The following is a 15,999-nucleotide window of genomic DNA, read 5'->3' on the forward strand; positions in this document are numbered from 1 at the left end:
ATAAAAGATTCCGGGCTTATCACTGTGAACGTCATTGTGTGCATCGTTTACAAAAAAATAAAAATGAAATAACAAAAAATACCGACAAATTTCCTCATCATGCTTATCAAATGGCAAAATCAATAGTCCAAACACACCAAAACAAATGGATCACAACTGTCATATTTTTGACTCGGTTTAGGTATTTTATTATGTTGAAATGGTGGAATAAACCTGTTTTTTTTGCTAGCTTAATCTCTAAATGGTATGATAGCCAAATGCAGGAGCTATTATAATAGACATGTGGATAAAAACGTCAAAATATATAGGGCAGTACATTGTGTTATAATCTTAATCACTATAAAAAAACGACAATTATGTCAATGAATAAAATTGAGAATGGAAATGGGGAATGTGCCAAAGAGACAACCCGACCATAGAAAAAAACAACAGCAGAAGGTCATCAACAGGTCTTCAATGTAGCGAGAGATTCCCGCACCCGGAGGCGTCCTTCAGCTGGCCCCTAAACAAATATATACTAGTTCAGTGATAATGAACGCCATGCTAATTTCCAAATTGTACACAAGAAATTAAAATTAAAATAATACAAGACTAACAAAGGCCAGAGGCTCCTGACTTGGGACAGTCGCAAAATTGCGGCGGGGTTAAACATGTTTGTGAGATCTCAACCCTCCCCCTATACCTCTAGCCAATGTAGAAAAGTAAACGCATAACAATACGCACATTAAAATTCAGTTCAAGAGAAGTCCGAGTCTGATGTCAGAAGATGTAACCAAAGAAAATAAACAAAATGACAATAATATATATAAAATAACAACAGACTACTAGCAGTTAACTGACATTCCAGCTCCAGATTTCAATTAAACTGACTGAAAGATTATGATTTCATCATATGAACATCAGGCACAATCCTTCCCGTTAGGGGTTTAGTATCAAGATATTTCTCTTATATATTCAAACAATTGTCAACATATTATTTGTGACTTTTTGTCCTGTGACTTTTTGTCCTACCAAATTTGTGACTTTATGTCCTGTTACTTTTTGTCCTGTGACTTTCTGTCCATTTACCTTAGTATCATACCATCATAACATATATGAGGAGAACATAACCCGTGTCATGCCAACAACTGGTTTTTGAATAAATGTGTTTAGTTCCGATGCAAAGACCTTTTAAGTGAGTCAATATTAACGCAAAAATAAGCAATATTTAATGACATGACAACAGTATCGTAACTATATCCCTTCTTAATAAGTCTATTCAAAGGTTTTGTTAGTTTTTGAGGTGAATACTGACACCTTTTTGCTTTATAAAGAATATTTCCATAAATAATTGGATGTGAAATACCTGAACGTATAAGAAGTCTGCATGTTGAGCTATATTTACGAATGATGTCCTTATACCGATGATAAAATTTAGTAAATGTTTTGACTAGTTTGTGATATCGAAAACCCTGGTGCAATAATTTTTCAGTAATACATAAATTTCTCTCGTTAAAATCTAAAACATTGTTACATACACGAGCGAATCGTACAAGTTGAGATATATAAACTCCGTAAGATGGTGACAAGGGAACGTCACCATCTAAAAATGGATAATTAACGATAGGAAATGAAAAATCATCTCTTTTATCATAACTTTTAGTATTCAGCTTTCCGTTAGTGATATAGATATCAAGATCGAGGAAAGGGCAGTGGTCATTGTTAGTATTAGTTTTATTTAAAGTAAGTTCAACAGGATAAATTTCTTTAATATACATACTGAAGTCGTCATTATTGAGAGCCAAAATATCATCCAAATATCTAAAAGTATTATTAAATTTGTTTATCAGATGTTGTTTCGATGGGTCTTTGCTTATTTTTGTCATCAATTGTAACTCATAGCAATACAAAAACAGGTCCGAAATAAGTGGTGCACAGTTAGTCCCCATTAGAATTCCGATAATCTGACGATATACGGAATCCACAAAGCGAACAAAAATGTTATCTAGTAAAAATTCAAGGGCATATATAGTATCAAAGCATGTCCAATTGACATAGTTTTTTTGTTTATTGCTACTAAAAAATGACCTAAAAGAGTTTGAACATATATATTCACATTCTGACTTTTTAAATGCCCATTTAATTAGGTGTGTGCATTTTTTCTTAATGAGGATGTGAGGCAATGTGGTATACAGGGTAGCAAAATCAAAACTTTGAACAGATTCAAAATCACCAATATAAGCATGCAATTTATCAAGTACTTCCAACGAGTTCTTGACACTCCAAAAGCAATTAATTCCACTATCTTGGAAGGCCTTATTTGAACAATTTATTATCAGGTTTTTAATGGTACCAAGTGTGCTGGTAAGAAGAATAAACCATTTAGCAGTGGAACAATGGCTTGAAGACGAAATAAATCTATATTTGTAAGGTGTTTTGTGTAGCTTCGGAAGCCAGTACATAGTTGGAACTTTCATTGTATTTGGCTCTGCTTGTAAAGCGGTAGCTAAAAGTTTATGTTTGTTACAGATGTCGTTTTCTGAAAATAGAGTCAGTTGGAATGTGGTCGATGCCTCTGCTGGTGGACTATTAGTCCCCGAGGGTATCACCAGCCCAGTAGCCAGTACTTCGGTACTGGCATGAAAATACGGATTTTTTTTGTATTATTAAAATTTGCTGTTACAAAATGATAGAAATTATTATAAATCAAGGAATGTATCTCCCTCATGCAAAGCTCTGATTCCTTTCACGGATTTGGATATACTTTTTGGACCTTTTGGATTATAGCTCTTCATCTTTCATATAAGCTTTGGATTTAAAATATTTTGGCCACGAGCATCACTGAAGAGACATGTATTGTCGAAATGCGCATCTGGTGCAAGAAAATTGATACCGTTAATATTATTGATGAATTGGTGATTTCTTTTTTCAGAACCTCAATGTAAAATTTACGTCAAACAATAATAATATTAGTAGCAGCTTTATCGGCCGGGACAAAAACAAATTTCTTGGCTAGTTCTTTTAGTTTATGTTTGATACGAGAAATAGGTTTTTTGTGGTTATTGTCAATAGTAAAATGTTCTTTAAAATGTTGAATACGTATATCAACTATCTTCATTACTGAATTAAAAAAAGAGTCCAAAGATTTTTTGTCAGCTTTTTCCCGTTTTATCCATTTCATACAGTAAGTATGGAGTGAGTCGTGGATGATATTACGACACTCATTCCAATTAATAATTGACGGGGGACGATATTTAGGTCCTTTACTGAGAAATGATTTTAACTCTCGGTCTTGAATGATGTTAAGATCTCCTGTTATAACATGGGAAATGGGTCCATAAATACATTTGGAGGTACTACAATTACATGAAGTAGGTGTATTTTCACTGATATTAACATCTTTACACAGTTGACTATAATTAAACCCAAATTTCCGGGTAGATTTCTTGTAAACATAACAAATAAGAGGTAGCTCAGTATTGTCAAAATATCCAGGAATTTGTTCTTTAACAGAATGGTCGTTAAATATAACGGCAATATTTACAAAATCAAAACCTTTATTGACATATTTTATTTTAATAAAATGTTTTTTATGATCTTCAGGGCGATCAATTTTGGGAAATAGTTTAGAATAACAATATGCCATAATAATTTGAACAATTTCATACTTAGGACTGCTATATGAAATTGTGTTGCAATCCTCCAAAATTTTATCTAACTTATTAATTATGTCAATAAAGAATGTCTTGGTATCTTCTAAAATTAATTTTAGTAAAAGACTCATCAGCAACAATCGAATGAAACGTGTAAAGGAAAATCCAGTAGGACGTTAAATAGCATTGCGTTAAAACACTAACAAACAACACATGACTTGGTAGATGCCCTACATTTGATCGGATGTAGGTCCATAAATGTTTTTTGACATTTAACATATTCTCAAACACTTTCAAATATTTGCTAATATCACATATGGTGTAGAATTCTCCTGTTTTCATTGGATATTGCGATCATGTTCTACAAAGGTTGTTTTATGAATCTGTTTCTATTTTAAAGTGTATTTATGGTGTCCGAAATTACTCTTCGTTAAGACGTTACACAAAACAATAATGCAAGAAGCACAACTGCAGATAAAAAGAAGATTTGCAAGTTTGTCAGAAGAAAATATATATGGTATGCTGTTAAACGCTAAAATATATAAGAATACAAGAATGCTAACGCACCAAGCTGTGAAGTTGTTGGAAGAATATTTATATTTTCACTGGCATGCTAACAATCTTTAAACATACAACTTAAATTACACAGAAAAAACATTAAAGTCCATTTTCATAATACACTATTTAAATATGTAATATATAAATCATGAATTTTTACTCAGTCAGTACGTTATATATTAGCCTGTTAGATTATATGGACTTTGTGCTTGGTCAATGTAATCTACATGCATATAGGTCGCTACATTACTTAAAGACCTCGTCAAAAGTTCATAATTGATCAATATAATATAACAAAACAATTATCACTGATATGTTTGGATTAAAAATTCTGTTTTCTGATAGATGAAAGATGGGTTTGTTGAACAAAACAGAGCTGTTATGACGAATAAAAAAAAAGTTGTAAAATACAATATAATGTAAAAACAACAATATTTACATAGTAAGAGCATATCGTTGCATTTTTGTTCAAAACTATATTTATGAAGAGCCATTTTTATTTACAAATGTACAAATAAAAGTAGCTGTATTTACAACAAGCTACTGTCAAAAATTCATAAACACCTCAAAGACACGAAAACGGTCTTTGAATTAGTTATTTCATATTTACATACTTTATCATTTATTAGACTTCATCTATGACTGAAATGAAATTCGTAATAACCTAAATACAGCTATGTAGGATTTTCAAAATAGTACATATAGTATATTGCATCAAGCTATGACATTACCTTAAGGTTGCACTTTGTAAAAACATCAGTTTCACAAACCACGCCTCTTTTGGGATATATACTTTTGCTAGATATTTTGTTTACCAACTGCTTCCCAGATATGATATGTATGTTGCATCTCAAAGAGACACAACTTGGGAACTTTACCAGTATGAATGCAAATAGATAGTGGCCAAATTGAAGTTGAGAAGGACCAACTGTTAAGTAAGAGGAATAAAGTATATAGGTTTAAATTCTTGGAAGTTTGAGGCATATATTTTATATTTATACCTGCCAACCCCTGAAACCTTCAAAGAGGATGATCCCCCCTTAGCTATGACAACTGAGTGGGATATTTTGCACGAATAACATCATGGACATTTTCAAGTGAAATATATGACCTGTTTATTTAATCATCTACAAAACACATATAAAAGAGTTAATAGATATACTTTATTTCTTTAAATAAGTTTATATCTTATACAAGGTGTGTAGTTTGTTTCTTTACGTTTTCATTATATTTGACATATGCCTACAATCAGGACACCTTTGTAATAAGTTATCTCTATTTCAATTTCAACCTTATTGTCATGGATGGTACATTATGTGAATGCACAATTACTTTTCAACAATTTTGGTTTAATACATTTCTTATAAATTTCAATTCAAACAGTAAGTAGAATTTTTTAAATATAATAATTTTTAGTGTCCTAAGGCATACAAATTCATTGAATTGCCATTCTTTTGTTATTCTTTGTTACTCTTTGTTCGATTTGTATTTAATTTATATTGTTTTATCAATTTACATTATTTTAAGAAGGATAACTTAAAACAGGATTAAACATAGGAAGTAACTAGAAATTTCTGTTAAGTGTTTTTAATCACACAAAGCTTAAGTAGTACGATGTTTGACACCACAGCTGTCAAGTGAAGCCATTTGATTTCTCATGGTCTGTGATTTACAGGTAACATAACCCTCATCAGTGACACAAAAACGGAGTAAATTTTCACCTGTCGTTCAAGGTTGAAATATCCAAAGGAGGGATGTTCTGTACTCCCGTACAAGAGATTTCCCGAATTTTGTCATTTGAACGGGAGGGCTGGCAGTTATACATATAAATATAAATATATATATCGCACAGCCAAATGTTTGGATCTTCGATAAAATAGTAGTGCATATTAACTTTCCAATTACTGGTTTCCAATAATTATATCAGAATACATTAAAATTATTTTCTTGAACAGAATATGTCATGACTGCTTCATAATTATCATATCTGTTTAAGAACGAACACCAAAAAGGGGATTTGTGTTTAGCAAAGAACACACGTAAAAGGGATGAGTATATATTTTAACTTTTTCCTTGCCATGTATGACACTCAAACATGAAATATGTTTAATATAAATGAAGGCAACAGTAGTATACTGTTGTTCAAATGTCATACATTGATTTAGATAAAATCAATCTGAGTTACAAAAAAGAACTAAGTGATACACATCTAATATAAGAGGAAAACAACAGGACAACATAAACACTTGACTGCAACAAAAACTAACTCCAACATACATAATATAATATAAAAAATGTCTCTAGTATATTGTGATCCATTTTAGTATAAGAGATGGTTTAAGTGACCAAATCATTGAACAATGGATCGACTATACCTCTTCCTATTAATTGTTTACAGGTGTTTGTCTTAGATGTTGTGTACAGTTTTTTTTTCTGAAAGAAAATACATTCATCCTATTTCAAGCATTTACGAAGGGTTGCCATATCTCTGCTCGTTACGTCAGTCTTTTCTATTTGATCTGCAAGATCTGCATAAACTGAGTCTTTTCGTAGGGCTTTGATAAATTCATTAAAGCCCTGTTCATTTTTACGTAAAAGCATGTCTATTAAGTTTCTGTTCTTTTCTTGTGGGGTTTTACCAGACTCTATCTTCTTCCCATCATCAATTGACACTACCTCTCTTGTTATTAGATGATCTACTATGCTCTCATGTTGTATATCTGTTATGACCTTGAGGTAATTCTTCTGTAAACGAACTTTATACAATGGAACATTCCAGTCTGATAAGTCTACAAAATGTAAAGAAATGAAAGGTAAATACATATGCAGAAATACGATTCGGACACATGCTGTATTCATTATATTTTACAGCACTGGATGGAAACCTCAGCTGGACTTTCATTTCCCTAGTGTATCATCAGCTCAATCGTTAGTACATCGGTACTGACATGATTTATAACAATTGGTTTTCCATGCACAATGAAATGCTTTACATGAATGACTTTTCATTGTCGATTAATTATGAAAGTGAACTCTTTAAAATAACTACACTAACAAGTGTACAATCTCCTGAGGCATTTTCTTTTGGAAAATAGCATACGGATTAAAGATGAAACAGAAAATAATAAAAAAAAAAAACATTGTGGATTTTGATTTTTTCAAAACATTTTGTAATGGTACACATATACAATAAACAAAAAAATAAATTGGTGAACAAATGAAGCAAACTAATATTTATTTAATTATATAAATTACATTTGATTTTTATACCTTACATATATTACAAACAATTATATTAGGTAACACCTTATCACGTGACATAGAATAATTTAATTAAATTTCATTTAATTGCAAAGAGAATAACCCTAAAAATATACACCAGCATTGAATAACCCTATAATTAATTCACCGGCGAATAACCTTTTCAGTTTCTAGATTTGCACTCGAGTTATCTCCCATAAAATGACGTCACAGACGTAAATTAACAATATGGCAGCGTTCACGTTACACTGGAAGCCCGTTGAGAGACGAGGAAATAATACGTTAAGCATGAATAGAGTGCCAGCAGCTGATGATATATCTTATGAAAGGTCCTTTTCAGGACAATCCATTTTTTACAAAAAGATTCTACCTTTGTTGTACATTCGAGAAATTATAGAACACAAACATAATTTCTGAAAACGTCGGCTCGTGTTTCACTGTTTGAAAAGAATATAGTAAATGTTCAAAAGGCCCTTCTACTGTTAGTTCGGTATAATAAAACAATTGCGGTCCCTTAGAATTGATGAATATCCAAAACTGTCAACCCTTATTGAAATAACTTTCTCCTGTTGACAATTTTTGATATTCACATTTTCAACGGGCCATAATTGTATAATGGTCTGAATTCAAATACTTATAAAGTGAGTTTTATAATTATAAAAAATCGAATTAAAAAAAAAAACACGGATTAATATAACATTGTGTGATTTAGAAAAAAGTGAAGATATAAAAGTATCAAATTGTATCTGAAACAGAAAAAAAATATTCCATATTTTTCGTCCTCGTGGAATATGTCAGTGCTATTTCACTCCATTGACATTATCATTACTTATGTTTTACATCCAATTCATTATAAAAAATGAACTCTCATTTAGGTTTGAATATCGCAATGGGAAAGGATAATTTGTAAGGTCCCTCGAAAGTGTGGATATGTTCTAATATCAAAGGTACCAGGAATAGAATTTAATACGCCAGACGCACATTTCCTCAATATAAGACTCATCAGTGACGCTCAGATAAAAAAAGTTATAAAGCCAAACAAGTACAAAGTTGAAGAGCATTGATGACCCAAAATTCCAAAAAGTTTTGCCAAATACGGCTAAGGTAATCTATTGCTGGAATAAGGAAATCCTTAGTTTTTCGAAAAAATAAACCTCGGGGACGAAACGTCCACCAGCAGTGGCATCGACCCCGTGGTATCAAAGGTACCAGGATTATAATTTAATACACCAGACACGCGTTTTAGTATAAATCTTCATAAAACATTACCAAGTGTTGTCTATCCTATAACTAGAAAAGAATATTGATCTCAAAGTCACAATGTCTAAGAACACAATTAATTAACACTAACTTAAAATCGTCTCGAAAGACTCATCATATATACCAGTGACCTACTTTGGTATGCCAGAAGAGTAGTATACTTATGATAAATTAAATACGACACAAAAGATCTGGAAGAAGCACTTACATTATATCTAATTTGAATGAATGAGATTTAACAATTATTTCAATATAAAAACTTCTTTGCTTGTGTTTATAATAAACTCATCAGTCATACCTTCAGTTTCAGCAGATGCTGATAATGTATCTGCATTGATTTCGTGTGAATTGCATTTCAAATCATTAGCGATTTCTTCGTATCCATAAACACGTAATCCGTCAACAAATACACCATACGCAGGTTCTCTCCTTTTGATCACAATATCCAGCAATGCTCTGTTTTGATCGTCTTGCCCAGCATGTTTTTCAATACCACGTCTGTCATCTACTGATATCACTAAATTAGTCATCATATGGTCTAAAATTTGACTGATTTGTATATCCTGTATGATTCTGTTTTCATTTTCTCTGATTCTATCTGTAAATGAACAGATCGGTTTATTAAGAAAACAAAAATTTGGTAGATCATCAAGTAAACAAAACACACCCTTTACTGTTTATGTATCTTTCTGTTTTCGATTTTGATTTTGATTTTTGTTTTTCTACTTTTTCCTGCAGCAAGTGTTTTTGAAGTCCATTAGCAACAACCTAATACGTCAGAAAATGGCGATAGAGAAGATATGCTTAACCATATGGTGAGGTATAATAGATCAACGTTTTATATTTTTTTTCTAATTGTATGTAATTTCATTAAAAAAAACATAACATCAGGGGCATTGTGATATACTAGGCAAAACTATTTTACAAATAGTGGTTTAGCACTGATTTTATATATTTCTGTTATAAATCTATGATATACATATTTCCTGTACTATATAAACATTGCTAAATACATAATAACTAATAGTGTTTTTTACTTAGATCGTTCATAATTTTTTTTTGGATATACACAACAAGATAAACATGCTCGGTGTGATCCAAGTCTGCATCTTGAAGATCTTACTATGGCCTATAATGGAAAGTAAAATCACAAAAATACTGAACACCGAGGAAAGTTCAATCGTAAAGTCCCGAATCAAATAGCAAATTAAAATAAAATGACAATACACATCAAACGAATGGACAGACATTTTAAAACGTAGCAAATGGCGGACTGAACCTGGTTTTATAGCACTAAACCTCTCTCTTGTATGACAGTCGCATCAAATTCCGTTATACTTACAACGATTTGTTAACAAAACAGACATAATAAATAAAAGTCAAAATATTGGTACACCAGTCATCATTGTGTCACAATCTCAAAACAAACAATCCTTTACAAAAAAGCACAAAAATATCTATCAAATTTTAAAAAAAATCATAAGGGTTCCACTGAACCCAGTGTCTTGCCTACTTATGCTGTTAATCGCAGACTCAACACAAATGAAGAAAAACATCAATAAAAATTTCCCTCTCTATACTGTCTTTTGATTGAAAGAAGCTTCCAAGTTCGGTAAAAAATCCAGGATAGTTTATGAATCTAATAAATGTTTTATAAACTTTAACTTCAGACTGTATGTAATGTTAACTGGAAGAAAAACCAAGTCCATTTATAAGTAAAATATGAAAAAAGTGAATTTTTTTTTTACAAAATTTACTTCTGAATAATATCTTATCATCAGAAACAAGCTTTTGTCTAAGTTTGGTAGAAATCCAGGATAGTTTAAGAACATTATAAATATTTTAAAAACTTAAACCACAGAGTGAATGTTTAGTTTCTGGCAAAAAAACTAAGTCCATTTATAAGTAAAATACGGAAAAGTGGAAATTTATTTTTACAAAATTTTCTTCTTGATAATTATATCTTATGATCATAAACAAGCTTCTGTCCAAGTTTGGTACACATCAAGGATAGTTTATGAAAGTTATTAAAATCTTAAAAACTATAACCACAAAGTGAATGTAATGTTTCCTCGCAGAAAAACTAAGTCCATTTATAAGTAAAATACGGAAAAAATGGAATTTTATTTTTACAAAATTTACTTCTGGATACTTTCTTATGATCATAAACAAGCTTCTGTCCAAGTTTGGTAGAAATTCAGTATAGTTTAAGAAAGTTATTAAAATTTCAAAAACTTTAACCACAGAGTGAATATTTGTGGATGCCGCCGCCGACGACTGAATGTAGGATCGCTTAGTCTCGCTTTTTCGACTTAAGTCGAAGGCTCGACAAAAACACATGCATTGCTTTGCTTGTCTGACGTCAGAAAATGTTAACGTCAAAGGAAGAATTTTTGTTGTTCAACGTTTATTCAAAACAATTATAAATTCACATTGGGAATGATGATATACATGAGTTATATTAGAATGCTTCACTATTACAAATTGTGTCTTGAATGGAGAGTTGTCTTATTAGCACTCACAATTACAGATGCCTACCCTGCAGTTTTTGACTTTTCCATATAGCTGATGTGTTTGACTTTTCCATATAAGTGATATTTTAGAAAGGCATTGTACTAACAGTGTGTTTTATTTATTCAGAATATTCATTAAGTGTTACCTGTAACCATTTCCACTGCTCTAAGTGTCTTGGGATCAACATCTTTCACAACTTTTTTTAAACAACTTGCTCCTTTACCAATATCTACAAAAACTTGCTCAAGTACCCGTATTGTAGGTTTCACTGTTCTGTCCCTCCTCCATTTAAACAACACTTCCTTATTCTGTGCTGTCAAATCACGATCCCATTTCTCTCTAATACTCTCTAAATCTTCTACAGACAGTCCAAGTTGTATTCCAAGTTGAAAAACTATCTTGCCAACCAGTGGTGCTAATCTATCTAAAATTTCATCTGATGGAATACAGTCTAGAATATCGTCAGGAATACCTATATAGAACAAGAAATAAAATATATCTATCAAAACTAATTAAAGACTCAAAAATCCTCGAAAGATAAATGCATGTGTATGAGAACTGAATTTATATTTCAAGCTGGTACTAACAATCAAGTATGGTACATGTATTGTATATAGCATTTGGATGCAATTCATGCTCTCTTGAAAAAAGACCATAGCTGAAACTGAAAGCGGACCTTTTTATCCCCCCCCCCCCATCATTATTCAAGGGCATGTTCTTCATTCCCTATATTTGACTGCCAAAACTTATCAATATTTCTCATCCCAATTCTCTTAATCGTCTCCTGGATAATTCTTAAAGGGTCATGACCAGCATTTAAGAGAGAATTCCACTCAGACAATCATCCAACATAAACATTTAAAAAAACTAGTATTACGGAACGAAGAAAACTACCAAAACTTTTACCAATAAATTCTGAAAATGGGATTAGGATAAGACAAAATGACTAGATGGACATCTTCACGTTCGTTCATGCCATGAATCAAATGTACCTGATATGTTGTTACAGGGAAAACTACCAAACAACACATTGACCAATAGACTCTGAAAATGAGACCAAGTCAAACAAAACCTGGACATATAAACCTTACAATCATTTGATACATCAAATATAGTTGACATTTTACTTATCTGTGATATTTACTTCACCAGGAAAACTGTTTATCATTTAAGCATGAAAATGTGGTCAGGGTCAGGAGAATCAAGCCAGATGGACATTTGTATTGTTGCAATAATCTTATACACTAGATATAGGTGACGTATATTAATAGTATCTGAAAAAATGCCCTGTCATAAAAAACAGCGTTGACAAATCAAATGAACCATGAGAATGAGGTTAAGTTCAGTCAGATATGTACACGTTACACTCATTACATGCACCAAATTTAGTTGACTTTTGAGATACTAACTTGACAATGTAAAGAGAACCTGAATCATGAATTAAGGTTAATTTCAGGTGAATTTTGTCCTATCTAAAAGAGGGACGAAAGATACCAGAGGGACAGTCAAAATATAAAGCTTAATCATTGTTAATAGAATACTTTAACGTCACTAGATTGTCTCACATTTAGCAACTGTTGTCACAATTCTGACAAAAATGACAAAAGACAAACGGATGCGAAACACAAAATAGAAAAATGTATGATTCATTAAATTCACCATTGCTAATTTTATAAATTTGTTATGAAAATGATACAAGTTCTACAGGAAAATTGACAATATGTGTTTTGCTCCTGTTATATTATTATTTTCAATCTGCTAGTAAAATGTTTATTTAGACAAAACAAATCATTGTAACTGTATGTCCTATGTCAAGTCATATCAGCCATGTTTGTTGACAAGACAATATTTATGCTGCATACTCTAAAAACCTTTCTCTCAAAGTTGTTAATATATTGGTTCAATAGTTTCTGACTTGTTTAAGATATTAATACTATTAGATGATGGACATAGACATTAGTCAATCAAATGTTAAAACGGAGAAAATGTGAATGTTTTGCAGACAGATCCATTGAAAGTATCATTTGTTAAGGATTTTCTAGATTGGACATACATTTGAACACAGTATCATGGACAAGTTATAACAGCAAAATTAGTTTATCGTAGTTAATTTCCCCAGGTAAAACATCAAAACATAAACTATTTAAAACAAAATTGTATGTTTTGTTCGAGGTTGACTTAGAACGTAGCTTCAGAAGATGAGATTTAAAATGACTGGCAATTGATGCAAACTGTTAACAATTGCTCACATCGCCTATATGAAAGTATACACGGATGTGAAAGAAGGACTACAAAAAAGGCACCTAATTAATGCACTTAGTGCCCTCTCAATAAAGGTAACAGTAGCACACCGTCGCTTGAAAGCCACAACTCGATTAAGAGAAAGCAGATCCGGATCACAAACCAAATCCAACAGAAAAACACCAACAACAAGATGAAACAACCAAACAACAGAAACATTATTAAAATTATTACAAATTAATTGGAATAAATTCAGGGAAGCAGTCAGAAGCAGAAATATTCATGGAAGAAAATAGCATCTGTAAATAAGGAAAGATAGTGTTTAGATTTTTAAGAATTTTCTTACTGTTTTATAATTGAACAAACTAAACGATTTCAAAAGAAGATTACCTGCTTATTATTCGAAGGTTTGTGCTTACTGTTTTTTTTTTTTTTTATCAAAAAAGACACATAGACAAATGACAAAGACAATAACATTATGATTACTGGTCAATCCTTTGACATGTGAAAATTCCAAGTTGCATTGATATGTAAAATGGAAAGATGACTAATTGAGACATATTCTACCTTTAATCAGATATTTTACCAACATAAAAGAGGGCAACAGATATCAGAGGGACAGTCAAACTCATTAATCGAAAGTTAACTGACAACGCCATGGCTCAAAATGAAATGGAAAAACAGACAAACAATAGTAGACATGACACAACACAGAAGATTAAAGAATAAACAATACGAACCCACCAAAACTAGGGGTGATCTCGGGTGCTCCGGAAGGGTAAGCAAATCCTTTCTCCATATGTGGCACCCGTCGTGTTGTTTATGTGATAACAAATCTGGTAAATAGTTTAATTCGGTAGGTCACATTCATGAAAATGAAGGGGATTGTAGTTACGACGAAAGGAACATATTTGATGTCATTTGGGAAACGGTTATTCCATAACGGTCAACTAACTCGTGATGGCATCCGTAAAATTTACGAAGAGATGATGGAACTGTTGGTTTAATAGCTTCCTTGTGAGAAACAACCCTCTATCAAGAAAATCATGATAGGAAATGCAAGTACGGAAATATCGTAGCAATTGGGAGATATATACACCGTATACAGGTGCTGCTTGAATGTTGCTACTTAGAAATGGAAAGTTCACAATAGGAAAGCTGAAATCATCTCTTTTGTCGTAAAGTTTTGTTTTCAATTGACCCTCATTGTCAATTTCTAGATGTAAGTCAAGATATCAGGCCGACTTCACTGTATCTGTTGTATTCTTTTAGTTCAATGAGATAGATGCATTCGAAATAGTCACCACATTTTGAATTATTTAGTGAAAGTACATCATCTATATAGAAGAAAGTAGAGTTAAAGGATATTGCTAACTTTATATCTTTCTTCCTAAGAAGTTCCTGTATAAAGTCAGCCTCATAATAATAAAGAAACAAGTGGGCAAGAAGAGTGGCATAATTCGTTCCCATTGGAATGCTGATAGTCTGTTGAAAAACACGTCCTCCAAACGTAACAAATATGTTGTCAATCAAGGAATCAAGCATCTTGATAATGTCAGTTTCAGAGAATTTTTTGTTTGAATCAGAGTGATCCTTTACAAAGTAGGATATATCCCTTCCTAAGACAAGATACTTGAATCTTCGTTGGCCATTCTTTTTTATGAAACACAGCAATACCAACTCTTTCAATTTGTTTTTTAGTTTGGAATGCTGAATACTTATATAAAGTGCAGAAAAGTCAAATGTTTTAATACTATTACAAGATGAAAGAGAGTTAGATCATATGTACTCTAAAACATCTTTTGAATTTTTAAGTATCCACATCTGATTCACGCCACCTCTAGAATAGGCAGTTTCTCAATAACTTTGAAGCCAGTCTTTGATTGCTGATAGGATAGATGTTAATAATATAGAAAGAGGTTTCGTAGAGCACTTGGAAGACCAAGCAATATACCGTTGTTTTTAAGGACACTTATGCAGTTTAGGTATCCAATACATTGATGGCAGATCCAGTTCATCATCTTTGATTGAAATTCCATTTATGCTACAGAACAGTAAAAACAAATCCTTGATAAGTATACCTTTAGTTATCAAAGTATACTTACTAGATTTTACTTGTTTTCTACGACGTACCTGAAAATATATAAATATTAAGCATCACTTCATTTCAGGTCGATGAATTAAATCTTACATGGATGTATGTTATATGAAAACAAGTTCCTACAGTTATTACAGAAGTAAATGGTCCAGACCAGATGCAAAATACATGCCTACAGTTATTACAGAAGTAAATAGTCCAGATCAGATGTAAAATACATGTTCAAGGGCATGAGCTACACTACGTTTAACAAGTTCCTACAGTTATTACAGAAGTAAATGGTCCAGACCAGATGTAAAATACATGTTCAAGGGCATGAGCTACACTACGTTTAACAAGTTCCTACAGTTATTACAAAAGTAAATGGTCCAGACCAGATGTGAAATACATGTTCAAGGGCATGAGCTACACTATGTTTAACAAGTTCCTACAGTT

The 15,999-nt window shown here is 31.9% G+C and overlaps 1 protein-coding gene across 1 annotated transcript in view; it reads right to left on the reverse strand.

Moving 5' to 3' along the window:
- Positions 1-3,594: 3,594 nt before the first annotated feature.
- Positions 3,595-15,999, reverse strand: part of LOC143084044 (uncharacterized) — a 41,715-nt gene continuing 29,310 nt past the window's right edge. The window contains exons 10-13 of the mRNA XM_076260462.1: positions 15,572-15,599; positions 11,371-11,697; positions 9,010-9,309; positions 3,595-6,979 (exon numbers count right to left, since the gene is read on the reverse strand). Of these exons, the coding sequence (XP_076116577.1) occupies positions 6,645-6,979; positions 9,010-9,309; positions 11,371-11,697; positions 15,572-15,599 (990 nt within the window). The 3' untranslated portion in view covers positions 3,595-6,644. The remainder of the gene's footprint in view (positions 6,980-9,009; positions 9,310-11,370; positions 11,698-15,571; positions 15,600-15,999) is intronic.

The sequence above is a fragment of the Mytilus galloprovincialis genome, chromosome 7, assembly GCF_965363235.1.
Source record: "Mytilus galloprovincialis chromosome 7, xbMytGall1.hap1.1, whole genome shotgun sequence".
In the NCBI taxonomy this organism is placed as follows: domain Eukaryota; kingdom Metazoa; phylum Mollusca; class Bivalvia; order Mytilida; family Mytilidae; genus Mytilus; species Mytilus galloprovincialis.